Source organism: Apostichopus japonicus, chromosome 9, assembly GCF_037975245.1.
Source record: "Apostichopus japonicus isolate 1M-3 chromosome 9, ASM3797524v1, whole genome shotgun sequence".
NCBI classification, from domain to species: domain Eukaryota; kingdom Metazoa; phylum Echinodermata; class Holothuroidea; order Aspidochirotida; family Stichopodidae; genus Apostichopus; species Apostichopus japonicus.
Genome location: NC_092569.1, coordinates 22,927,959 through 22,954,820, shown reverse-complemented (window position 1 = coordinate 22,954,820; position 26,862 = coordinate 22,927,959). Strand labels below are relative to the sequence as shown.

At 34.5% G+C, this 26,862-nt stretch overlaps 2 protein-coding genes across 2 annotated transcripts in view; one reads left to right on the top strand and one right to left on the bottom strand.

Annotated features, from left to right (window-relative positions):
• LOC139974004 (uncharacterized) overlaps positions 1–26,862 on the bottom strand; it is a 222,187-nt gene that overhangs the window by 183,177 nt on the left and 12,148 nt on the right. The window lies entirely within an intron of this gene.
• On the top strand, positions 11,136–22,988 carry LOC139974001 (uncharacterized). Its single transcript, XM_071980913.1, has 8 exons — positions 11,136–11,222; positions 17,231–17,261; positions 18,154–18,326; positions 18,722–18,986; positions 19,354–19,562; positions 19,947–20,246; positions 20,496–20,763; positions 22,067–22,988. The coding sequence occupies exons 1-8, from the start codon at positions 11,151–11,153 to the stop codon at positions 22,531–22,533; spliced, it is 1,785 nt and encodes a 594-aa protein (XP_071837014.1). The 5' UTR covers positions 11,136–11,150; the 3' UTR covers positions 22,534–22,988.

Genomic DNA, 26,862 nt, shown 5'->3' with positions numbered 1-26,862 from the left:
GAGCCGTCGTCCACCGGACTTCCCCTCTATCCATCCCCCCACCACCCCTCCTCGATGATATTGATTGGTATGGTATATTGAACATGCTTATCGAGATATGGATTTAGTTATTTATATAATCTATAATTTTTGAAGTTAACATGTTTAAATAATATTGGAACGAGATAATTCAATAATTGTTTAAAGACCAGGGGGTAAAGACAACCCCTCCCAATTTCAAAAATAAGAGAATATAACTTTAATTAAGGCCGCCTGTGTTTATATGACACCATACGGACTGTAACCTTTGTTACGAACTGAAATTTAAGGAGGGTTGGCGGGCCCGAAAGGTGGGCCGAAGTCCGTTTGTTGGGACCTATCTAAAGAGAGGTGTGACCAATAACTCCGCTTTCAATAAATGTGTTTAGTAAAGGGGATATAGATGCAAAACAATGATATAATTTCTAAAATGTAAACTCACGTTTGCCCGTGTACACGACTCGTTGTGCTTATGTAATTTTTTGATCTTTCCACTTCTTACGCTGATCTTGATAATATCTCCTTCAATGACGTTAAATTGAACATTACGATAATATGAATATTCAAATATATTTGTCGATTCGATCCTATTACAGTTGTTACAAACATATTGTGTACAGTCAATTTGTCTCATTTTCAGGTCAGCAGAGCCGTTTATTCATCTCCCCAGTTAATATTTTATAATACCATTGTGACGTAGACGTTCAAAGAAGACTTTCATCTCAAACTAGCTTTCGCTTTGGTTAATATGCCCTTGAATAAACACGAAAAAGAAGTGTTCCCTTCATAATGGAGTTGGTCTCAGGTTTTGGAGGTTATGATACCTTTCGGCTAGAACCAAGTGCAGCACTGTTCCCTTTTTTATGCCCCCTACCTAAATCAGTCGGAAGAATTTTAGAACCCCCTCCCCTCCCCTTACCCTCTCCCTCCGGATTGAACATTTGAAGTCCTGTGCACACGCTGCTACATATACCTGTAAGCTAATTGGTTAAGATCATGTGATCACCAGTAAACATTTTACAGTACAGATGGTTCACCCACCTTTAACCTGATCATGTGTAGTCTATTCCCTCTCCAAGGGATTCGTGATAGTAACTTTGACGAAGGTGCCTGTAGCAAGTCCCTGCTTTGACGTATGGTAGTTATATATGATCACACAGTCACAGTCTCCTTAGACCTAATTTACTGCCTACAAGTATCTACTTTATAAATGCATAACGTCACATTTATCTTTTCTTCTTCTGGGTCCGGACCTCCAGACCCCCTACATGAGAGTTCCCTTCAACGAGCCCAGGGTCATACCCTTAATATTCTTATAAGAGCAAAGGTGAACTATATATGCTATACTTCCAGCCCAACTGGACTGTGGGAATATAAGCCAGCGCTGCCAGTTAAGCGCCCAAAATAATGACAAATTTCGCGATTTTTAAATTTTATTAGCAGTAGGAAAATGAAAAGTCCGGCCAAGCAGGGTTTTTTTTCGGGGGGGGAGGGTGTTGTCGGGACACCGGAGACAATTTTTTAGGGGCTTACCAAATGAAGAGAAATATAGTTGAAGTATTCATATCAAACATTTCGTGTTATTCGATCAGTCCAACTCAATATAGCTTTGCCTAGGCTTTGACAAAACCATTACAATTCTTAACCGTACGTTCCACTCCATAGAGTTCATCCAAGCGGTCTCCAACTCTGCAACAAATTGCGAACAGACCCAGTGGCGTAGGAAGGTACTTTTGAGTTGGGGGCTGAGACTGATGGCCGGCCTGGCGGAGGGGTCTAAGGGGAGGGATTACCCCTTGGAATTTTTTGGCATTTCCAGGTGGCCTCAGATGCAATTTGTTGCAATGTAGCACACTACGACACCGACTCCATTTTGTAAATAATTTTGCATTTTCACCTGGCCTTAGATGCAATTTGGTGCTCCAAATGAGATTTTTTTTTCTCATTTGGAAATGAAAAAGGGGTTTTCTGACTTGCGAAGCGGGGGGGGCGGAATGATACTTCCGCCCATCCATAATTTTCACTGGGGGGATGGCGCCCCCAGCCCCCCGGTTCCTACGCTCTTGAACAGACCTGACTTTACCTAACAGATAAACTGTCGTCCCTGGTATAGGAACTATTCTTTGCGTTACACATCATATAAGGCTAGACTTATAAGCAGCAAAGATTCTGGAAAAACAGTTCCTGTTTACTTCATGACTTTTCATCATCCTCCGAGGCATAAGAGCCAAAATACAATGATGGAGGGGTATCACATGGGTCTTTGAAGTCGACTACTTCAGAGTCTGTTGTTATTCACCCCCCCCCCCCCCCCCCACGTCCTCCATAAACACATGAGCCTTATAAGCGTCAAACAGTTACTGTTTATGAACATTTTAAGTTAGGCTAAATGCTTCCTTTGTAAAGATTGTTTTGTAAATGTGGCTCTTACATCTATTTGGTAATTTTGATGTCTGAGATTCATAAGACATACCACTTGAACGTTACTAATTGCCATTTGATTCAAATTGATTAACTTTATGTTTTCTTGATTTATAATAAATTTGCATGATTATTTATTTTCATTTCCGTTTCGGTTTTACATATTCTTGCACACAATAATTATAGTTTGAAAACTAGTATAAATACAAGGCAAGATGATGAAACCCTCATTAACGTGTAGTAGTAGCAATTCAGTGAAGCATCAAATGCGTTACAAATGTGTCATATAACAATTCCGTTTACTTCATTGGAATATGTCGTTTTACATTTATCTTACCAGGAGAGTGAAACATACCTTAATTCTGACTATTCCTTACGGATAACTTGCAACAGTAACGTACTTACAAGTGAGAAGTACAGTTGTAGTGCAGACGCAACCTGCGAGAAGCGAAATAATGTTCATCGATGTTACTGTAACGAATGGTTTGAAGGCAATGGTGTTACATGTACCCGTAGTAGACCGAGAGATTGTTCTGATCTTTACGCAGCAGATAGAAGAAATAACGGAAATTATACCATTTATCCCGCTCGAAGCTCTGGGTTTGTCTAATGGGAGATGGACAGTAAGTTTAGGCTATTGACAAACAAAAGCTTTATCATATTAAAATTGTTATTTTTCATATGACAGGGCTTCCCTTACTAATATTTAAATAAAATAATCCAGGCACTAGATTAAATTGATTCATCCTCTTATCAGTTTAACTCAATCCTATTATTGAACTACACCAGTTACTTTCTGAAAATTATTTTAGCACAATGAGACAATTTATACATTACACATGCTTTTGATACACTCGTATATTCTCTTTATAGATTTTGCAACGACGTACAAGTAGCTCCGTCAACTTTTATCGAAAGTGGAATGAGTACAAGAACGGTTTTGGAATTCTAACAGGAGACCACTGGATTGGCAACGATAAAATATACAAATTGACAAACCAAAAGTCATACCAACTTCTAGTAGAAAAGACAAACAAGGAAGGATCGACATACCACAGCCGTTATGGATCTTTTAGAATCAGTAATGAGAGAGACAAATACCGACTGTCATTGGGTGGCTACAATGGAAATGCTGGTATGTATTGTGATAACTGTCAATCATACGCAGACTTGTAGTTATTGCGTAATCTGATCCTAACATAACTACCTGTAGTCGTTATCACACTGTAGGATTTTTACTCGTACATATACTCAGGTCATGTTGTTAATCTAGTGCAGAGACTAATGTAGACCTATATACTAGACATCGTGCTTAGAGTATCGTACCAATTGCTTATTGTACAATTGCTTTCGACTTTAGTATGTGTATGTATATTTATATATTGTTACATCGTGATATACCATATCAATGATATTCAATATATTTTTCCATTTACTTTCTCGCATTTTCACTCATGTAGTAGACACGATAAAGAGTAACAACTAGAATGGAAGCGATGCAACAGTTTACTTTGTTATTGAAATATATTATTAAAGAGTTATATCATTGAATTTCAGTAAATATGCGTTATCGTTTCCGAACGAGAAGAAAATTAAGATTCAGTTGACAATTCAATATTACTTCATGGAATTTATTTAAAAGCCAATAATACTACAATAAAAACCAAAAAAATTATCAAACAGTGCGACATTTTGTTGAGTGATCAGTCCACAAAAAATTGCATGTTTTACCTTCCCAAAGAGCAGTACCTGACTTGGATCATATCGTTATGAGCTGTATCATCTGTATCGTCTTTATCGCTGTATCATCAGATAAAAGTTAATCAGTATTTCATCGGTCTTAAATAAAAGTAAAAACGTCAGATGAAATATAGGACGTTTCACTGGAGTCGATGATTACAAAGATAAAAAAATCAAACACTAAACAACTTTTCCTCTTATATGCAAACCTACTATGCTGCAAAGTTAAAACTTTACTTTTCAATAAGCAGAAAATGTGTACTTCAAATCGTTAGATGTTTACATTTCTACTCATCTCTCACGAACCTTCAAAATTGCTTTATTATAAAATATTCGTTGCAATAGTTGAAATAATGGTATGAATTATACTATTGATGTAATTAACGGTGTTATTAACTAAAGTTCATAGACGAACGGTCATAATTGGAACAAAATAACAATAGAATGCATTCCCTAATTATTTGTTATTTTCCAGGTAACAATGCTATGGGGGCAAATTCAGGGCATCGATTGAGTACACACACTGAAGATAATGATGGATCGAGTACCTTCGACTGCGCAGAAAAACACCGAGGTGGCTGGTGGTATCCAGATGATAGTAGTACGGGCTCTTCCAACCACAGCTACACATTCAGCAAACGCGAAGCTACAAGTCGATACAAGTACTCTGGTTGTAAATGTCATAATGACTGTGGCAGTTCTCATTATTGTCCTTCTAGTCATCCACATTTCAAATGTTATGATTGTGATGGCTGTGGTTATTATTTTTGTTACACATATAATAACTACAAAAAAAGATGTTGTGCAAACATAAACCCGATCTATGAAACAACCTTCTATTCATGCGGCAACTCCAATCTCAACGGTGACTACTCGTTCAGCGATAACCGCGGTATCTTCTGGAAGAATCTTCACGGGTCCGACTGCGGTATAAAAACAACAACAATGAAAATACAGCCAAGTCAATGATGAAAGTAGTATATCAGAAATATTTAAGGTAACACGGATCGGAAAAATTACAACATATGTTAAATAACGTTTCGTCGAAGATTAATAGAATTAGAAAACCAAAGTGAAAAAAAAAGACAGCAATAAGTCAAACAGTCTTGTATAGTCATTACATATCATGTACATTATCCTTAACATGTGACAGGTCTATGCAAAGGGGAGCATCTGTAGACTTCCAATGTTATATTATGTTATTGGGGAAAATATCAATGTAGTATATTAGAAATATTTAAGGTAACACGGATCGAAAAAATTACAACATATGTTAAATAACGTTTTGTCGAAGATTAATAGAATAAGAAAACCAAAGTGAAAAAAAAAGACAGCAATTAGTCGAACAGCCTTGTATAGTCATTACATATCATGTACATTATCCTTAACATGAGACAGGTCTATGCAAAGGTGATCATCTGTAGACTTCCAATGTTATAATATGTTATGGGGAAAAATATAATTGACGGTGCATCAACTTACCAGGGGAATAGTTAGCACTGCATGGAGCTCGATGCCGTCTGATACTCTCATACTTTGTCACTTTTTCGATTAATGCATTTATTCAAAATGTTTTTATTTAAATATTATCTTAAATCACTGAGAATAATGTACAATGACGCAAAATAAAATAAATTTAAGCTTGGCATCAGTATGTTGACTTGTAATATTGTTTTCATATATTGCAATTTTATGACATCGCCTTGGAACGTCTTATACATTTAGATGTGTTCTGTTTTGTTGAATTATTATGTCTGAAGAATCGGTTTTACTGTCTTTACACCAGATTAAAACGTTCTGTTATATTCAGAAAGAAAACAACCTACCGAAACCACCTAACAGTGAAATAATAAGGTCATGCATTAGCTTTTCATATGCTAAAGAAGCGTTTACAATCACACGATCATATACAACCAACGTTCTGGGCGACATTATTTGACAAAACTAACTACTCCACCAGAGTCACTAACGTTGTCATTAATCTGTATTGGCCTCTTTCTCACTAACTCTATCGAACACGTATGAATATAATGTAGCATTCGTTGAACTTGCCATCTGCTTTTCAGAAATACATTAACGACCGTTCAACAAATTCCTACTCAAGTGCGATAAACACTAGAACATCCCCGCCAACCTTTGTCGGTCCAGACTCATGATAAGCACAGTTTTGTTGATGATGCGCTTTGTTAAAATGTAGCAAATATGGGAAATTTTCTCGCCATGTCCCCCCTTCAGAATATTGAGAACATAAAACAAAAACATTACAAAATGACAACTGTAAGGAAACAGTAAACTAAACAAAGGCTCAAAGCGTATTAAGATTATAACAAAGGTTTTCTTGTAGTCGGGTGGAGGTTGTTTTTTTTTATTCAAACCGAACTTAGATTTTACTGTTATCAAGAAAGACATCCATAAGTGCGGTAGATACATTATTATTGATATCGTGATTCACAACATTGTTCTTACTTTAATTGCTATATATGCCTCATGCATCGACACCCAATAGTTCTTTACAGAGATCACCAACACAGCAAATTCTTTTTACTGCGATTCCATTATTTTTTTGGGGGAAATTCTAATTCAATTTCCAACTAGACAAAATCAGTGGTCAGCAAAATAATAACGGTAAGGCACGTTATGAATGTATTGCATTGATGGGTATCTTCATCTCATCCGTTGAAATCCGTTGTGCAAAGTTTACATGGAGTTCTAACGTAACTCCTGGCATTTCATTGTAGGTTAGATTTCTTTCTTCTTTTAAGGAACCTCTAGTATTGTAAACAAGGCATTACCTTATCTCCCGGTATCCAGTCCGACGATTCTACGGTTAATCCAAGTCTAACTATTTATTCTGAAAACAGAGGCCACGGCTACTGGAAATTCAATTATGATCTTCAAAATGATCATAATTTTGTTATCCTCATTTGTGACCTTATTAGTGAAAACTTGTCCAACATTGCATTTCCGAACCCATCTTAACGATGGGAGTACTTTAAAATAGTGTATTAAAAGAAATAGTACGGTTTTCGCTAAAACCAAGGTCAAAATGCGCAGTCAGAAGAAAGGTGAGCTACTTTCAAAGATTTCTTTTAAAGAACAGCAGCTGTATATTTCCGACACCGCTTTTATTCGCCCACAACTTGAGTTTCTAATTCAAGAGCTTCTAGGATTTTATAATTAGAAGCTATAAGTCACAATCGTTAGATCTAGGGCTAGATGGGTTCAGAAGGGGGACAAAAATACCAAGTATTTTTTGGGCTCAAAACTTATTGTTTAATTCGGAAATTTCAGAAGAAAAACGGCTAGTTTTTTGACTGAAAAACACGAGATATTGAAATAAATGAAAATGTTTTATTCCCCTCTTTATAAAAGTGCGAGCACTAGCTTGGCAAGAGCTTCCTCGGAAATCTTCCAAACAAATCTCTTAGTGTAGAAATATTCTGAATTATGTGGAGATGCTCTTTCCCTAAATGAATGTAAACAATATCTTTTCTCGTTGGTAAATGACAAAGCCCCAGGCTCTGATGGTCTGTAGGTTAACTTTTATAAGAAATTTTGGCCAGTGATGGGTCAAACTTTATTAGACGATTTTAACCATAGTTACCTCAATGGAACTTTGTGGAATTAGCAGTCAACAGGTACTGTTAATCTTATTTTAAAAGCCGGAAAGGATTCCAAAAGCCTTAAAAATAACCGACCTATCACATTTCTGAATACCATAGGCGTAAGAGCCCAAATTGATTTGGGGGAGGGGGCCCCGAAAAAACTCTCAGCATATTGCCCGAATTTTCAAAAAAACATTTGGTCGGGGGGGGGAGCAGCCGGCAACCCCAGCCTCCTACGCCTATGCTGAATACCGATATACTGAATACTATTAAAAGTCGTTATACATAAAGTAATCGGTCCTTAGAAAAGCGGTTTCATTATATTCTAATATTAATTATACTTCAAAAACGTTGAGGATTTTTCTGACAGATTCACATTTACACCGGTCGTATTTCCATATCAATTAATGAGCTGATGAACCTGTATGGGAATATTTTTAGCACTTTACCAGAGCCATTTTCAATACCTCTTATCCCTCACGCATCATCGCACGAGATGAAGTTTATAACAACGTATACAAAATTCCGACAATGTTAACTAATTGATTGAAAATGATTGAATATATATGACGGATATTGCTAAAATAAAGGTGGAAAAATGTCTTTGGATAATCGTTTATCAATTCCACAACAAAATATTTCATAGAGTATATGATGTGAAGGTTCTTCCCCGATCCATTTACCCTCAGGAATCGATCAGAGGGGGCTCTTCCAATTGTGTTTTGTTTTAGAACTTTAACAGAACCATTTCCAATATCCCATATTCCTAATGTATCCCAATCTCACTCATCACTGTACAATTTTATTATATAAACAAAGGTGTCATAAATGACACTTGAAATCAAAACATCTTTATTCACATATATGTGATTGGTAATTGACAAATATCCATGAATATTTATTTGTTTATCCTATTTTCGGTGAAAATCGATATGTCCGATTACAGGAATTGCAAGCAGTATGTGACGCCGTATATTGTATTACCAAATTGCTACCAGTACTTCAAAGTGATCTTTGTTGTGTTAGAGGGTGCGACATAACACAAACATAAGCAGTTAGAAATTTTCTAAACGTCTTTGGAATGGTATTTATTTATTTATATTAATCCAGAAGTTTTTCAGCAACAATAATGGTAAATACTTTCATGGGCTACTCTGTACAAAAAAAAAAAAAAAAAAACCTAGACGGAATGGGACAAAATCATGAAGAACACGAGAGAAATTTAATAATATTCCGACAATGAGTTATAATTGGCAAATTAACTTAAATAATGCTATAAATGTGTTTGAATGAACGCTTATCAATTATAATAAGTATGATGTGATGGCTCTACTCCGACATGTCGTTGAGACCGCCAACTTCCTTGTTGTATTACAATTAGAGATAATCAAGATATATGTTTGTACAATTTTGACTAAATCATCATGTTCTATACACCCATCAATATCATTCAGTGTTACTCACGGCATATGCGAGTAAAACCATTTGGTTGTTTCTAACTACCAGTAAACATTTTAGCCCAGTGTCAAACATTTTGTCAGAAACAGTAAAATATAATGTGATCTCTTTTATTTGGCTTATATTATACTTAACTCTCATCCTCTGTCACCACAACCTGAATACAATCATGTAATCACAACATAGGTGATATACCTATACTAGGTTATATGGTGAAGGGTATGCAAATGAGTGAACACAGGAAGTATGGACTCCGATTTCTTGGCACAGATAATAACGTCTGACAAATTGCCTTTGTATCATTGCAGTAAAGAGTCCACCCAAGATTCGTCATCATTCAAGATGTATTTCCTTAAGATGTCATCATATCGAACACGTGGGACAGTGCTACGTGGCTCAGTCACGTGATATCATACGATTGCCAGCCACGTTGTATATCATATAGCAGCTTGTACATACCAGCAAGAAAAATTAAAGGCATTACCTGTAAATGATTGTGTAACGTTAAAGCAGTCAAGGTATTTCGAATCATAATAAATATTATGGTGTCTATCAATTTGCGTATGAAATGGGTAGTTCCTGGTTATGATCATTTAAAGTGAATTACATCATTTCAACAGTTTACTGCATGAGTGAGATTGTAACAAAAAATATAATAATATGTATAAAAACCCACCGATGCTCATAAGTAGCACAGTAAGTACTGGTGCCACCTGTAACACATGTTACCGTGTTACGAACACAAAGTAAATATTAATGATGCACGGTTGTGGGACATGAAAGGTAGTAACATGTGTTACACGTGGCACTAGTGGTTACTGCATTAGATATGTGTTTGAAGTAAAGTAGGTACTGTACCGTTTGATTCCAGTTCACAACTCTATATAAACTACGCCAATTCGTCATTCCGAGAACGAAGAAATGCAATGTTCCGGTATACCCATAGGCTTGCTGATAGCATAAAAAGACTAGATACGACTTCATTTTCGAATCGTGTGTTAAAGAACTCGCACCTAATGGTTGGCACAGCAACTACTGTTATGTCCCACAACCGTGCATCAATAACTATCAGTTAAAACATTTGTTACAAGACATAAATAGTAGTTAATGTACGAGCCATGAATATCGGGTGGAAAAACAACATTATTTTTGTTGTTTTAACCAAATTTTTGATAATTTTTAATACCCCAGTAAATAAGAACAAAACCACATCGTTTAATAGAAATACTCTATTCCCTGAAGGCCAGCAGAAATAACAATTCCTGTGACTCGTCTAATATCCGAAAGGTGCTGTTTGATATCGATATCTCACTATTCCGAGCGATTTGGTGTTAAAGTATGTTAATACGTTGAGAGCGTCTTTTGCATGCATGATGTCCCATATCAGTAAACGACGGACAAACACGGTTCTTAGTGCTTATCATTTGCCTTCCACATTCGACTTAATATTTGTTAATTCGTAAAGATATGTGGCAAGCTTAAGACAATGACAATCTAGTCATTTAATTCAGTAATGGTCAATATACAGATAATTTGACATTTATTATGTGGGATTTAAACAACCATTCTTTTCATTCCTTGTGGTAAAATCGCGAGTTTTAAATTCTAACTAACGATTCGAGATAAAGGAGCTTCTAAGTGAACAAAGCACATATTTATCCTGTAATAATAATGACACTTACATTAAATACAGATGTCGATATGGGACACACTAGATTGCATAACATAAATTATGGCTCTTAAATGTGACCGACTGATATATAACGTGGTGCAATTGGACATCCGTACGTATGAAGGTCCCTCCTTGTGTAACGATTTCACGTTCATTACTTCTGTCACTGTCTCAGAAGGTCAGCAAGTATCTCCTTTATTTCGTGCACCATTTTTTCTCTCTTTCGTGTTGGATCAATGGCAGAACTTCGAAGCAAATGTTTTTTCGTCTTTGCGGTGTTGCTGCTTTTAAACTCAAATGGTTTTCGGGTAAGTCTCTAAAATATTAATAAAATGAAATTAATTTCTTCAAAGTAAAATTGAATTGATTTGTTTTACTTGTTTAATTTTTTTCACTGATTTACAATTTGGTACTCAGTATTTCATTAACTTCAGATTAACAAATTCCTGTACGTCTTTCTACATATAAAATAAAACAACGGTCTATCTGCGCTGACTTGTTACGTCGAGTATTTGTAGAGAATATTACGATTGGTGAGCTATCGGCTCTATTCAACTGTAACTTTTTTGAAATTGAGATATGTTTTTGTGTGTAAATGTTGTGCGTTATCGAGCATTATTCTGCACACAATTATCTCTCTTTATTACTTTATTGCATTTATTATCTTACCCTTATATTTTCTGCTGATAGCCCCACTATTCGTACTGTCAATCCTGTATCATTAGTTGATACCCAATTATGAATTACATCATTGATTTTTTGAGAATCCAACAAACGCGTAAAAAGAAAATCTACAACTGAATTTTACTAGGCAGAACATCTATTTTTGACATGTCTTTTTAGAGGCTAAACTATTAAAAATCAAGACGAATATCTTTGGAGAAGAACTTTGAAACCTACAAAATACGTATACATATATGGAAATGTCTAAATGTTATCACTAATATATATCTCAAATTCACACAATTCTGTTTATAATACAACAAGTTTCTCGTCCATATTGAGTGCACAGCCGGTCTTGTAACGAGGGCATAAGGGTTTCAAAACCCTACATATGATTGAATATCCATTATCCTATGCTAAGAAATATAACGTTATGATTAACTTGTGAACTAATCATTTGTTTATCAAAGAAAATATCGGATGAAATTTAAAATGCGAAGGTATAAAACAAGTAACAATGTCAAGAAAGAACTTGAGAAGATATTCCTTCACGATGACAATTTGTTCCATCAATTCATAAAATAATTCATATTTTACGAATACAACATTTATCTCTCCGTCAAAATTACTGCCGAACTAGTATGATAAAATAAATAAAGTTCTGCTTTTAATTTTCTAAAAGAACAAATATGCATGCGGAAATGATAATTAAAGTTCTAAATTAGTTTAATTACTAAATTGCTATTTTTACAACGTTATACTGATATGATCAATATGTTGGATTTAGTATTCCACAAAAAATTATTTCTTAGACACAGAAGTTTAATATGTCAAAATTAAATATCTGTTAAAAATGTATTTGATTCAGTCATGTGCGTTAACCATAGGGATGATTTTTTAACGCATGTCAATGTAATAATCATCAACTAAATGTGAATATTTAAATAGTCGACATACATGAAAGAATTTTGCACGAAACTTTCCGTTAAGAATACAAATAGAGTACGATAATTATAGACTAAATGTTATGAAAGTGATAGGAAATAAGGTAGAAATAAAAATAAAAATCAATGTGAAAAGTTTTTAGTTTTGATATTTGTGACGGTAGCATCAGAAAGTGCGTCTACTAACCGATAATAAGAAAGAAAGATTCATTCTAAGAAAGTTTTTTTTTTTTTTAAGTTTTACCAAAACAATGTCACGAAAAGGTAGAACAGTAACACAGACTTGTTCATTAACATTACTCAATCATCCCAGAAAAAAACATAAATATATGTATATATCTTCTCGCTGTGCGTTTCCGTTGTAAAGTTCCTGATTCTGTTTTTTAAAAGAACAAAAACTGTAGAAATGTTGTCATTTATGATTCAGAGCTATTTCCCCACGTTGTCGACAACACAGGATTGAAGCTATCATATTCTCGTTTCTTCATGCAAAGTCTTTTATTAAAACTATTGAACACTTTACCATACAACACGTGATCACGTAGACAAGAACGGCTATTTTTCAAAATCGTGTTGTTGTTATTGAGTCTAGACGAGGTATTATTGCCAAGAATTTTCAAAATGGATATAATTTTACACAAACTCTATAAATTGTTTCACAAGAAACCTAAACGGCCTTGTAATGAGAGCACATGGGTTTCAAAACCCTACATATGATTAAGTAACCATAAACCTACGCTAGGAAAATGACTTTATGATTGACTTGTTAACCAATAATTTGTTAATCAAAGAAAATATCGCATGAAGCTTAAAATGAAAATGTATAGAACAAGTAACAATATCATAAAACAACTTGTGAAGTTATTCCTTCACGGTGACAATTTGTTCTGTCGATTCATAAAAATTTCTACATTTTCCGAATACAAAATGTATCTCTCCGTCAAAATGACTGCCCAACTAGTATGATAAAATAGATCAATTTCAGCTTTGATTTTTTAAAGAATAAATATGCATACAGAAATGTAAATAAACTTTTGAAGCAGTTTAATATCCAACTTGCTATATTTACAACTTTATACTGATATTATCAATCTGTTGGATTTAATATTTGAAAGAAGCATAATTCCTAATAAACAGACGTTTAATATGTGAACATAATGTATTGATGGGTTTTTCGTGTACATAAAAATGGCAGCTTTACGCAGTGTAGCTTAAATGTTTTCTTTCTTTTTTTGACAAAACGAGCTCAGAAAACCTCAGTATTGTAACAGTTTATGTGTGCAATATTTAACAACCAAGTTTACACTACAAAAACAGTACTAGATCAATTCAAAATTAGAGAATTCCAAGCACTTTCAAATTCTCGTTCACAAAAGTGTTAATATGTTAAGTATTACAATATATGTATATCTGACAACAACTTTCAAATTTGTCCTCTGTGCAGGTATCTGTAAAATATAACAGAATAGACGCATTTATGTAATACACTATTCAAAACAGGCACGTAGGCATACGAACGAATAAATATTGATCAGTTCACCATGCAAATACACAAGAGGAAACGAATGTATCTTACAAGGATCAACAATTATTTGCCAAACATCCCCAACACACCTTATATTTGATACAGGTAATTAGGCAACCGATATTTGTAAGCCAAGTAACCCCTTTTTGTACTAGCTCAATACTGATACATCGTCTCTAATAGTTTTATGTACAAACTGTTTATCTTAATAATTCTGTATTTTGTCTTGAAACTTTTTTTTTTCATGACCAAGCAATGTCAATCTTAATATTCCTTCTTAAAATGTATCAACCTCTTAATTTCAATTGTTTTCCTGACGATTTCCGGGTTAAGGTAACACTGATTGTTCTCCAATGTCTTGTTTCCTTCTGGCGGTCATTGTATTGTATTACACATGCATCTGTTAATAATATTTTCGATTCGGTCACGTGCGTTTATCATATGGATGATTTTGACGTTATCAATGCAATAACCATCAACTAAATATAGTTATTCTAATAGCCAACATTTTTGTAACAAGTTTGCACGAAACACCGCTTTAAAACTAAAAATAAAGTACGAAAATGTTAACCTAAATGTTATGGAAAGTGATAAGAAATTGAGAATAAAGTATAATACAAAAAAGTCACTGTGAAACGTTGTTAGTTTTGAAATTTTGCCTATAACAACAGAAAGATCGTCGACTAACCCACAATAATAAAAAAAGATTCATTCCAAAATTTTTTTTTTTTAAATTGTACCAAACCAATGTCAAGATAAAGGAAAATAGTAAACAGACTTGTTTATTAACACTACTCAATTATCCCAGACAAAACAATGAATAAATTCGTATGCCTTCACGCTGTGCGTTTCCGTTTTAAATTTCCTGATTCTGTTTTTTAAAAGAACAAAACTGTAGAAAGGTTATAATTTATGATTCAGAGCTTTTTTTGCCACGTTGTCGACAAGACAGGCTTGTATCCATCATTTCCTCGTTTCTTCCTTGCAAAGTCTATAATTTAAAAAAATATGGAAAATGTTACCATACAACACGTGATCACGTAGACAAGAACGGCTATTATTCAAAATCCTGTTGTTTTGAGGGAATCCAGATGATGTTGATTGCCAAGAATTTTCAAAATGGATATAACTTGACAGAAAATCTATAGATTGTTTTACAAGAAGTCATATTTGAAATTTGATGTGGTTGTTGAACAGTTACCTATCATTTCCTTTAAAGTTAACAGATATCGTTTACTCTAACACTTAGATTTTATAATAATTACTTTGACAAAAATATCGTTTTAGAGAAGAATTTTTGCACGACTGGTATATCATTAGCTTCTTTCTCCCAACATACTTAATTAACGAGTTATCGGATGATCTCATCACGTGTAAACCAGGTAAGAGTTGTCGTGAACCAATGAACAAATAAAATACTAACTAATTCTAATGTGTTATATTCAATAGGATAAATGTGATGTTTTACTGAATTAGACGGATCAGGCATTTTATGCAATATATCTGAATTATTTCCTTCTTCAATGTAGTATCTTACTTTCTTTCATACAAAGCTTTGCGTACAGGCGTCAAATGACACTTCCTTTTATATCAAGGGAAGAAAAGAAAAATATGTGTCGTTATGATATTATGTGTTATCCTTGACTTAGGATACTTCAGAGAATTACGCCAAAAAAAGGTAAAAAACAAATATTCATGCACGTTTTGTTATAAACAAGGATGTGTTTTCATGGGAGCTGGGTTCACGGGGATGTTGTTGGGCTTTCAAGAATGGTGTTCTGTCTTAAATAGATACAGTACACGTAAAGTTGCCAAAAGAGTATCCGCTTTTGCTGATGTAGACAAAGGGTAATCAAAACAGTTTTCGTTATGGATACGCTAACTTGTCTTTTTTATTATACATGAGGTTATTTTGATTGAGCGTGAATCGTCATACATGTGTTACACTTTGCCCAAATATTTTCTACTCCGATCTTAAACTTGTTTTTTTTTATTTATAAAAATATAAAATATTACTTTTTCAATGTTTTTGTAGGTTACAGATAACTCTGCATAATGTGTGTACATTGAAAGCCTTAGTTATTGCATACGTTCTGAGTACAATATTTCTAAAAATATCGACATATTTTCTATGAGCAAAACGTTGTTGTCGCAAAAAGTTGTTGCAACAGTTGTAGCTTTCAGGCGAACGAATGTTGACAATTAGCTTCAGTAGCTGGGGCGTAAAACGTATACGTGTTTTGTGATGTTGAAGACAAAAAGATATATTGTGTTGTTGATGCTTGTCCAAGTCAATCAAGTGGCTTGTACGTATTGAAACAAACAATACTCTTCTTCACAACGGATGAATTTTCAATTGTGGTTGCTCTATTTTTGGGCATATTTTCAAAACTTGGCTATTTTCAAGCTTTTGAGGGTAAATTGCACGTTGTCCCAGTGTATAAGTACCTCATTAGCATAATATATCAAGTTTCCCGCTATAGATAATTGCACTTAACTTACTATACGAACACCACTAGGATAATGCTGATGTTTGTACTTTTAATTTTCTTTCAACTATATATTGTAGGTTTTTTTTCGTTTTCTCATATAATATGTCATTTACATTTCAATTAGCATAATGCACAGGGAATTATTACTTTCATCTGCTTATCGTAGTTATGATCGTTTAATTAAGTTAGTGTATGGTGACTTATGATTGTTTTATGTATAGTAATGATAAATAAGAAGTATTAGAAGACATGCAAACAGACATATAATCATATTTTGAAACAATTAAAGCTATTCAATAAAACCTACTTTTATATAAGCTATGCTTATAAGCAGTAAAATCAAAGTTAAAGAAATATTAAGATTGCGAAACATTCTATTACTGCTTAGATTTTAGAATGTGAAATTTTCTTTCCGTTCTTATCATCTTTTTCGATAATAATTGTCAAGTTGGAAATAGTTCATTTATTTGAATCAAAAGCGAAATCAGATTGTATTTTAAGAGGCTATTCAATTCTATTTTGTATATTTAAACTTAAAATGATAGTATATGTTAAAATGAATGTGTAATAGATAGGCGTATGGCCTGTTTTTTGTGATACATTGACCTTCGTACAACCTTCTTCACTCGATATTGTTTCTTCAGAATGTACTTTGCTTAATCGTACATTTCCTTAATTTTTTGTTACCTCAGATATCGTCAAGCACAAGAGTCAACGATTCAAGTAAGTTTTCGTTCTGTAAGGGTAACGGTTAATATAAACTTCCGAAAGCTAACCAATTAACATAAATTTGTTATCTAAATCATAATTTGGAAAAAGTTTAATATAGAAAGGAACCATCTGGATGTACTTCATATGTGGTACTTTCTCCTATTTCAATTTGTAAGATAAATAATAATTTACAATTCTCAATAATTTCCTTGCATTGTGTATTGAAGTAGTTTTAGCGCTGATTGGGGTAAATTATAGATACTCAGCGATAATAAAACTGAAAGAAATACAAGTCATTAGTCAATATTTATTTCAAGCAATAAAAATAGTTCAGATTATATTTATTCATATTTGTTAGTAATTTGTGCAAAGTAAGTTGGCCTGACGTTTCGATCCTAGAAGGATCTTCTTCAGAGGCTAAATGGCAAGTAACAGTAACAGAAGGGACAAAACACGCACTTTGTTTTGACTTTGTATACTGTAGGCTTGTTCAATAATTTGGCACTTTCAAATCCCAAGTCAGTGTTGATAAACCTTAGATTGTTGTAAGCTGAAAATAGGTCCAAATCATACCCTCTTGTCGAGGAAAGCTATTACTAATCATGTTTGCTTCTGTGACCATGTCGTCACAGATTCACGGTAGTTCTTTGCGTCAGATTTTCTTTTCAAATAAAATATACTTGCTCATATTAGCCTCTATGAATATTAGCCGAAAATGTTTGAATACCTTTTTTTATGGTTCATGGTAGTTACCACGTCATGTTTACTGTGTAGTTAAAACAAATCTATTGCAATGTAGCCATATATTATATTTCTCTTGAAATAATTCTTTACATATGGAACTGTACCTGAAACAGTTTTACGATTTTTTCTCATCTTCTTCTTTACAATATTTTGGTGCTAGACTTGCAGTATTTTCTATTCCAAACTCCGGAGTATCCAAGGGATTGTCATGAAGTACTTAACCAATGCTCTTCTACCAACGCCAAATCCGGTGTATACCTGATTAAACCTGACCAGTATCCGGAACCATTTCAGACATATTGTGATCAAAACACTACATCTGGAGGTTGGACAGTAAGTAAACTATTTCAAGACGCGAACACTTACAATCACATACATTACCCTCCGAGACACACTTTATAGGACACATTGGCATTTTCAGTCCATTTTAGTTTTACATTGTGTTTGGTGATATACCTTGTACGAGGTATGTTTATTTGAAGCCTAATATCAAAACAAAACTACTCAGTGTAATTACATTGACTTTTCGTACGATTAGAGAACTTGTTTTCTGTGCACACCTATAGTAGTGTTCTAAATATGTATAAACATAATATATAACACAATATCACAAATGTGTTCTATCCTATTCGTACTTGATGTGAGCCGCACGTATTGGCTATACGGTTTAGTTCATAAGATAATGCAATGTATCCGTTAGTTGTCTACCTATCTTTTGCATTCTTCAGGTCATACAACGACGTCTTGATGGATCCATCGGTTTTAATCGAACCTGGGACGAATACAAAAACGGAATTGGTTTCTTAGGCAGTGAATTTCTGATTGGTAATGAAAAGTTAGCTCACTTGATAAACCAAAAGAGGTACCAGCTGCTCATCGAGCTAGAGAATTATGCAGGCCAGTCATATTCCTTGACATACGACAACTTCCGCATTGCCGATGAATGGGGGAATTATTCTATAACAAGTCTTGGTGTTGTCGAGGGAATAACAGGTTAGACTTTTTTTTTAATGATTTTCTCCATACTTTTGTAGTCAAAACGAAAATTAAAGAATGCAGAAAGGAAAGTTCCAATGGAGGAAATGATTATGATACACAACAATATTTATAGATTCCCATAGTCGAATACTTGAAATTGTCATATTATTTTGTATGTGTGACTTAAATAAGTATAAGTTGAATGAGCCTTAATTTAATAATAAAAAATCCCGCTTATATTTAATCCTATGTTAACAATCAGCAAATCTTCTGAGCGGCCAGAGCATTACGTTGGTAACACGATGATCTAATAACGTAATGTCACAACAGCGAGTTAACACTTCAAGCTAGGATTAACTGGTTGTGGAATTAATTTCTGCAGATTTACCCATTACCTGGTGCTCATCCAACAAGGATAATTATGACAATACATGTGAAAGAACTTGTGAGAATCCGAATGATTGTGTCATACCGAATCCAGCGGATCCAGAGAGATGTCTTTGTCCAGCAAACCACATGGTGCTTGGAGACAACTGCATACCTCAAGAGCAATGTGGCTGTTACGTCGAAAAAGAAGGCTTCGTATTAGCAGTAAGTTTATTTGATGCCGTTCACAAGTCTTAATATATAAAATGAAAAGTACACTTTAACATAAAATCTTGGATTTCAATTGATTGACCTTACTTTTTATTTTATATGTTATTAATTCTCATAATTATTGATGATATAGATTTTCACTTCTATTTCGGTTTTACCTGTTCTTGCAAAAGTCTTCTAATTGAGACCTAGCAAAATACAAGGCATCCAAAACAATTACACCCAGAATGATGAACTTTACCTAACATATATAAAACGCTCACGATCATTTAATAGTAGAAATTCAGTTTTACTCAAAGAGCGTTATCAAGCGTTGTACCAAATAAACATTGATTTTACTTTCACTGAAATATGTCGTTTAACATTTATCATTCCCAGGAAGGTGAATCATACATTAATTCTGACTGTTCTTTACGGATAACTTGCAACAGTAACAACTTGACAAGTGAGAGTTACAGTTGTAGCGCAGACGCAACCTGCGAGGAGCGGAATGATGTCCGTAGATGTTACTGTAACGAATGGTTTGAAGGCGATGGTCTTACATGTACCCGTAGTGGACCGATAGATTGTTCTGATCTGTATGCAGCAAACAGAACAAATAACGGAGCATATACCATTTATCCCGCTGGAAGTTCTGGTTTTGAAGTTTATTGTGAAATGTCTAGTGGTGGTTGGACAGTAAGTTTTAACTATTGAAAAAAAAAAAAAAAATGTTAACTGTTTATTTTCGCATATAACAGGACTTCGTTCACTAGCATTTTAATTAAATGAATAAATTATTTGATTAAATTGATCTATCTTCCTATCGCTTAACTCCAATCGGATGTTAACCTTCACCAGTTAATTTACTTAAATTATTGTAGTACAAATGAGATCTTTCATATATTACTCACCTCCAACCGATAAACTCTTTGATTCTCATTCTAGATTTTGCAACGACGTACAAGTAGCTCCGTCAACTTTTATCAAAACTGGAATGAGTACAAAAACGGTTTTGGAATTCTCACAGGAGACCACTGGATTGGCAACGACAAAATATACAGTTTGACAAAACAAACAAACACAAACTACGAACTTCTAATAGAAAAGACAAACACGGAAGGATCAACATACCACAGCCGATATTCATCTTTCAGTATCAGTAACGAGGGAGACAAATACCAATTATCATTGGGTGACTACCATGGAAATGCTGGTATGTATTGTGCTTAATGTCAATTATACGCAGACTTGTAGTCATTACGTAATATCATTCTAGCATAACTACCTGTAGTCATACTCACACTCTAGAATTTGTACTCTTACATATTCTCAGGTCATAAATCTAGTGTTGATACCAATGTAGAACTGTATTAGACGTCGAGTTTAGAGTCCCGTGCGTATTGCTCATTGTATAATTTTCTTTGCACTTTAGCACGTGCTGGTAAAATGATATATTGTTGTAACATCATGATATATCATATCAACAACTATTATTTAGTTAGTAGCGTCTGCTTTCTCGCAATTTCACCCAGACCTTGTCGAGCTTAAAACGTAAAGAAATTATAACCATTCTGGAAACCTAAGAACTGCTGCAGCATTTTAGCTTACTTTGTGATTGAAATATGTTATTAAACAGTGAATTAAATTAGTTTCTTTAAAAAACGACTTTATCATTTTCAAACAAAAGAAAATTAAGTTTCATTTGACCATGCAATATTTTTTCATTACATTGATTGAAAGGCCAATGATATTACAATAATAACAACAAAAGTATCAAATAATTCGGACATTTTTTAAGAGATCAGTCGAGACGAATTTTACGTGTTACATTCTTAAAGAGCATTTTTTGCCGTATTTCTTATCGTTAGAAATGTTTAATCATATGGTAAACTATTAGTTTGTTGATATCATATTAAATTAATCGGTCAGTATGAAATATAAGACGTTATCACGAGAGAAGATAATGACATGAATGATACAATCAAACACTTTAATTCTTTCACTCTTATTTGAACACCTAGCATATATTGAACAGTCAAAACTATACATTTTACAAAATGCCGAATGTGAACACTTCAACAAATGCACCGTTTACATTTCTGTTAATCTGTCACTCACAACTATAATATTAATTAATATTTGTCGAAGGAAAATAAATAATAATATAAATACAATATTGACATTAAGAAATATATTTTCATAATTAACGATGTTTTCAAATGAGGTCCCAGACGAATTGACAGAATTGGAACCGCTCCAGTTAAATTCGCAAACTTGACTCCTTTGTTCAATATTGTAAACTCCCTTACGATAATTTAGAACTCGTATATGAAACCACAAAAAATATAACGTAAGCCCAACTTAAACGAACAAAATAACAAACGCAATTATAACCGACAACTATAGCAAACGAACCTAAAGTGACTTAATAATGTCCAGTATATATAAAAGGAAAAAAAAAACTTCGTATTTTACAAGAAAATACCTTCATTCAGTATTTGCTAATTTCCTTCCAGGTAACAATGCTATGGGAGCAAATTCAGGGTATCGGTTTAGTACGCACGATCAAGACAACGATGGATCGAGCACCTTCGACTGTGCAGAAAAACACCGAGGTGGCTGGTGGTATCCAGACGATAGTAATACGGGCTCTACCAACAACTGCTACTCATTCAGCGACCGCGTAGCTACAGGTGGCTACGATTACTCTGACTGTTATTATTATTATTGTTATTATTATTGTCCTTCTAGTCGTCCACATCTTAAGAGTTATTATTATAATTATTGTTATAATTATTATTATTATTACTATTGCTGCGCAAATAAAAATCCGGCCTATGAGACAACTTTCTATTCCTGCGGCTATTCCAATCTTAACGGCGACTACTCGTCCAATGATTACCGCGGCATCTTCTGGACGAATCTTCACGGTTCTGATTGCGGTATAACAACAACAACAATGAAAATACAGCCAAGTCAATGATCAAAGTAGTGGATTTGAAGTCTTCAAGGTAACAAGGACAGGAAACGGTTGGCGATATAATAACATATATTACACAAGGAAGTACATATCGAAGCTAGTGGAAGTTTGCATATTTAAAAGATGGAGGTGAAGGAAAGAGACACTAGTTAGCCTTCCAATGCAATCCAAGGCAAACTATCAAACGACGGAAAAACAATTTAAGAGGGATACAACAATCACAGGAAACTCGATGGCATTCGATAATTTGTCCAGAGTTTTCCAAAATGGTATTGAATTCGATTTTTCTTAAATGTTATTAGTAATGATGTCACTGAGAATACTAAGAAGTGATGCAAATAAAATATATTAAAAAAATACATCAGTATACTGACCAGTAATATTCCTTTCCAAAAGTTGCGATTATATTGAATAAACACAAGTGACAATGTTATGACATCGCCTAACTATGAACGATATCTTATACGTTTCGATTTACTTTCTGGGTTGTTTATGTAATATGTTTGAGAGAACAGTTCTACTGCCAGAGTAAAGCGCAATAGTTTATGCAGAAAGAACACAACCAACCGAAATCACCAGAATAATTGCCCTCTTATTCATGAATCAATATCTTAACATTGACACAATTAGATGATACATTTGCTTACTAAAATGAAAGAAGCATTTACATGCACACGAAGTTGATCATATATAACCAGGGTTCTGGGAGACTCCTTTAATTAAATATTTGCCAAAGGTACGTATTCAACCAGACTCACTAACTTACCATTAATCTGCATAACTTTCATTCTTTCTAACTCATCTCCATGTAAGAATATGATGTAGTGATTGTTCATTTTGTCATCTGCTTGATTGTCCCGACTCTAGAAATTATCGTTCTCCGAATTCCTAGTTAAGTGCGATAACCCACCTGATCACCCCCACGAACCCCGGCACATATTTAAAGCGTACTACTGTATTTGAAATATAACACATATGAGTGATATTCCGACATGAATCCCCTTGAGACTTACAAATTCAAAGGAGAGTGTCATCTTCAAGAATTTCACAGAAATTGGAGGGCATAGGTGGGGAGGTGGGGGGGGGGGGGGGGGGCACGGGATGACAGTGGCCTATGTATTCCGTCTTCACATGCCTGGTATTCAACATCAGATAATGGAGTCTTGTTGATTATTCAAAGAACTTGCGGGGTTCATCTTTAAGATTACAACAATGTCAAACACGTTATTTTCAAAGTGACAAAAGGTACACTTTGATTTATGGAAAGTGGTCCTTTGTCGGCCCTTTTGTAATCATTGGACTCTTAGTTTTTCTTTCACAGTACTGGAAAGAGAGTGTCGCACCATTTTCGACCCTTTGGATAATTTGTAAAGAGGGCAAAACTACAAGCCAGACGAGATGACTAATATAAGAACACATGGAAATATCTAAATTACCTTGATTTCGAAATAACATAACAAATGGATAATGTAAAACTAGCAAAACATTTTATTAAATGAAGTTTTGTTATCGCGCTGAAAACCGTGGAGTTTCCCTCTACTTTCATTTTCCTGAATACATTTCAACTAATTTTTAAATAGGAAGGATTGAAGTAAAACTTGAGATAAAATCAACAAAAACATTCAAAAATAAAAAGGAAACAAGTGCGGTCTTTATAAATATAAAGAACAATTGTTAGAAAACATCAAATAAACAAGTTTAGAGTGTAGAAAGATTATAAGAAAGGCTCTTCTGTCTATATTTGTCACCGACAGCAACCCACCCGCTCTTTCCAGCACCTATACCAGTGAAATATGACTCGGATCTCTCTGAAATACCATAGCGTTGTGTTCATTTATGGATGCCAATTACTACAACGAAAAAAAATATTATTTTAAATAATCTATGGTTGCTTTTCCCTTAATATTTTCAAGCAATATCCAATAACCTAGAACAACTATTATAAATGAAGAAAGAGATACATAAAACTGACGTATTATCCTTACCGTCATATAATTGCTGGTTCGTATGGACAGAATTGTTATCAATCAAATATTGTTGGTGATGTACATACATGTTTAAAGATTCCGTAGTAATTCTACTTCAAATCGGCTGAAAGAGAGAGAGAGAGGGACTGTGGATGCAACGCCGTCGCACCATTTAACTTCATGGGCCCAACATTCTTATTTTAACGTTATACGTAGACGGTGAACAGCTACCATGGAAACCGTTACGCCCTAATTATACGGTTGATCGCTACGTAATGGCCTGCTTTCGGGATTAAATAGTATAATCAGTGACAAAGACAATCAGATCAGTCGTAGTGACTACGCCAAAGGTTACACGTTTTATGCCTTTGAAATGACACCTGACCTAGCTAGCGGAGGCCTTTTTAATTTCGGTAAAAGGATAATGTGCGTCTTGAAATGCAATTTGAGTACGCCCTGAGCAGAAGTGTGAGCGTGTTTGTACACGCTGAATATGACGTTGTGATAGTAGTGGTTAAACTCGTAACATATTAATAGACAATTTACCCTCTTTTCTAGAACCGTCATTAATACAAAACAATTAAATAAAAGGAGAACCGGGAAGTAACTGGGTGGCAATTCTCGTTAGAGTTGAGCAAATTGTTTTGTTTTACTCCTTTGGACGTCTTATTTCTGGCATTTCATATTGCCAGAATCATTTTAATAAGAAGAGTGCGTGGTAATCAGGATTCAATTATTCGTAAGCTAAAATGACGGTAGCTCCCATGAGACAATTGCGTATATTGTCCTTTTCATAGTCGATACATTTGTTCTTTATAATTAAGGTGATATTTTAAAACGGATTCATTTCTCTCAATATATCCGAAGTTACCAATATACGCCTGAGAGGGTTGTGCATTGCTATGGGGAATACCAGCCATCTGTTATGGAGCTGTCTGTGGCCCTCTCTAAAATCCTTTTGTTGAAGGTCTCCTGTCGGAATTGGAGACAAACCTTGACCCATCTTACAAAAAGTTGATGATTTTAGACGATATCATGACGTCACATGGGAACGATCAACGCACAAATGATTGGTTTTCCAAAGGAAACTCATCATGAAAATATGATGCTAATAGAAAGATGATCATATGAAATATTTCCATGAGCTATATCACAATTTTTATTTAACTGGCAAAGGAAACGAGTAATATCACACATTACATCGTGTTATTTAAAAGCCCTAGAGACAAAATCCAAGTCTCACATTTGGCAAAAAAAGATGCATCCAGAGCAAGTCAAACGTATGCAGGAAGCGTTTGCAGATGCTACCAAGGAACCATACGGATATAGATATTCATCAATCTAAAGCCTTATACGCCCACGGATTTTCGTCTTCGTACAAACACTTTCCACATGAGACCCAGTATGCTTACGTACCCAAGTGATCGAAGCAAAACAAAATATGATAAAACTTAGACGCATAGTTCTATAACTTTCCTTTGTGAACTGAAGCGCCACCGTAGCACCAGCAACCCGTCGCTTTAGAACCATGCCCGTGAAATGGTTTGTTTTATCAAAATTTTTCCCCCAAAAGGCGAAAGGTTTTCCTACTACACGAAGACACCAAATTAATTACCAATGTATGTGAATGCGCCGCCAATGTGGTAAAAAGCAATGTACCGTTACCTCGTTTCCAGAAAGTCTTAACTGTCATGGTGCAAGACACATCTAAGGTGGCATACTCCTATTAGAGTCTATATCCATCCGCTCGATTGTTCTCCTTCAGGAAAAGTGCCAAAAAGCAGCAGGAGAACATCTTTTGTGACCTGTTATCATCAATCATGATCTAGTTTTTTTGTGGATTGCATGTTGAAGAGCATGAATGGAAGTACATGTGGTGAGAAAATTAGACCCCTTTAGGCCTCCCAGGAGCAGCGTAGGAAATTTGTTTACCACTGAGTGAAGATGTTTGTTTACAAGTGACGAAAACGTCCTTCTCGGATAGCAAAAAATCTACATGGTCATAATACGGACAATTGATGGTGCCATGAAAGGCCAATTTGTCAGCTATCCGGTGATGGGTAGCGTTTAGCTAGTGAAAACTTCTACCTAGACTTAGAGACCACATTACTTTTGTGATTTAGTGTGTAAGTCAATGGGGCTTTTAATGGGCGTATGCTACCTTAAGGGATCTTTCCATCAAACGTCTATCCAATAAACGCACACGGATGTATAAATAAAGAGGGGATGGTTTTTATTTTGATATTAAATAGTAAATCCTACTGATCACTGTACCGCATTATCAATATATGTACGAAGGTGGAGTAAACGACACTTCCAAATAATAAGATCTTTTTAACTTATATTTGATTGACAATAGACAATT

Coding starts and splice junctions, on each gene's coding strand:
- LOC139974001 (XM_071980913.1), top strand. CDS start 11,151: ATGGCAGAACTTCGAAGCAAATGTTTTTTCGTCTTTGCGGTGTTGCTG. Junction 19,563..19,946: donor AAGAAGGCTTCGTATTAGCA/GTAAGTTTATTT, acceptor TATCATTCCCAG/GAAGGTGAATCATACATTAA. Junction 20,247..20,495: donor TGTCTAGTGGTGGTTGGACA/GTAAGTTTTAAC, acceptor TTCTCATTCTAG/ATTTTGCAACGACGTACAAG.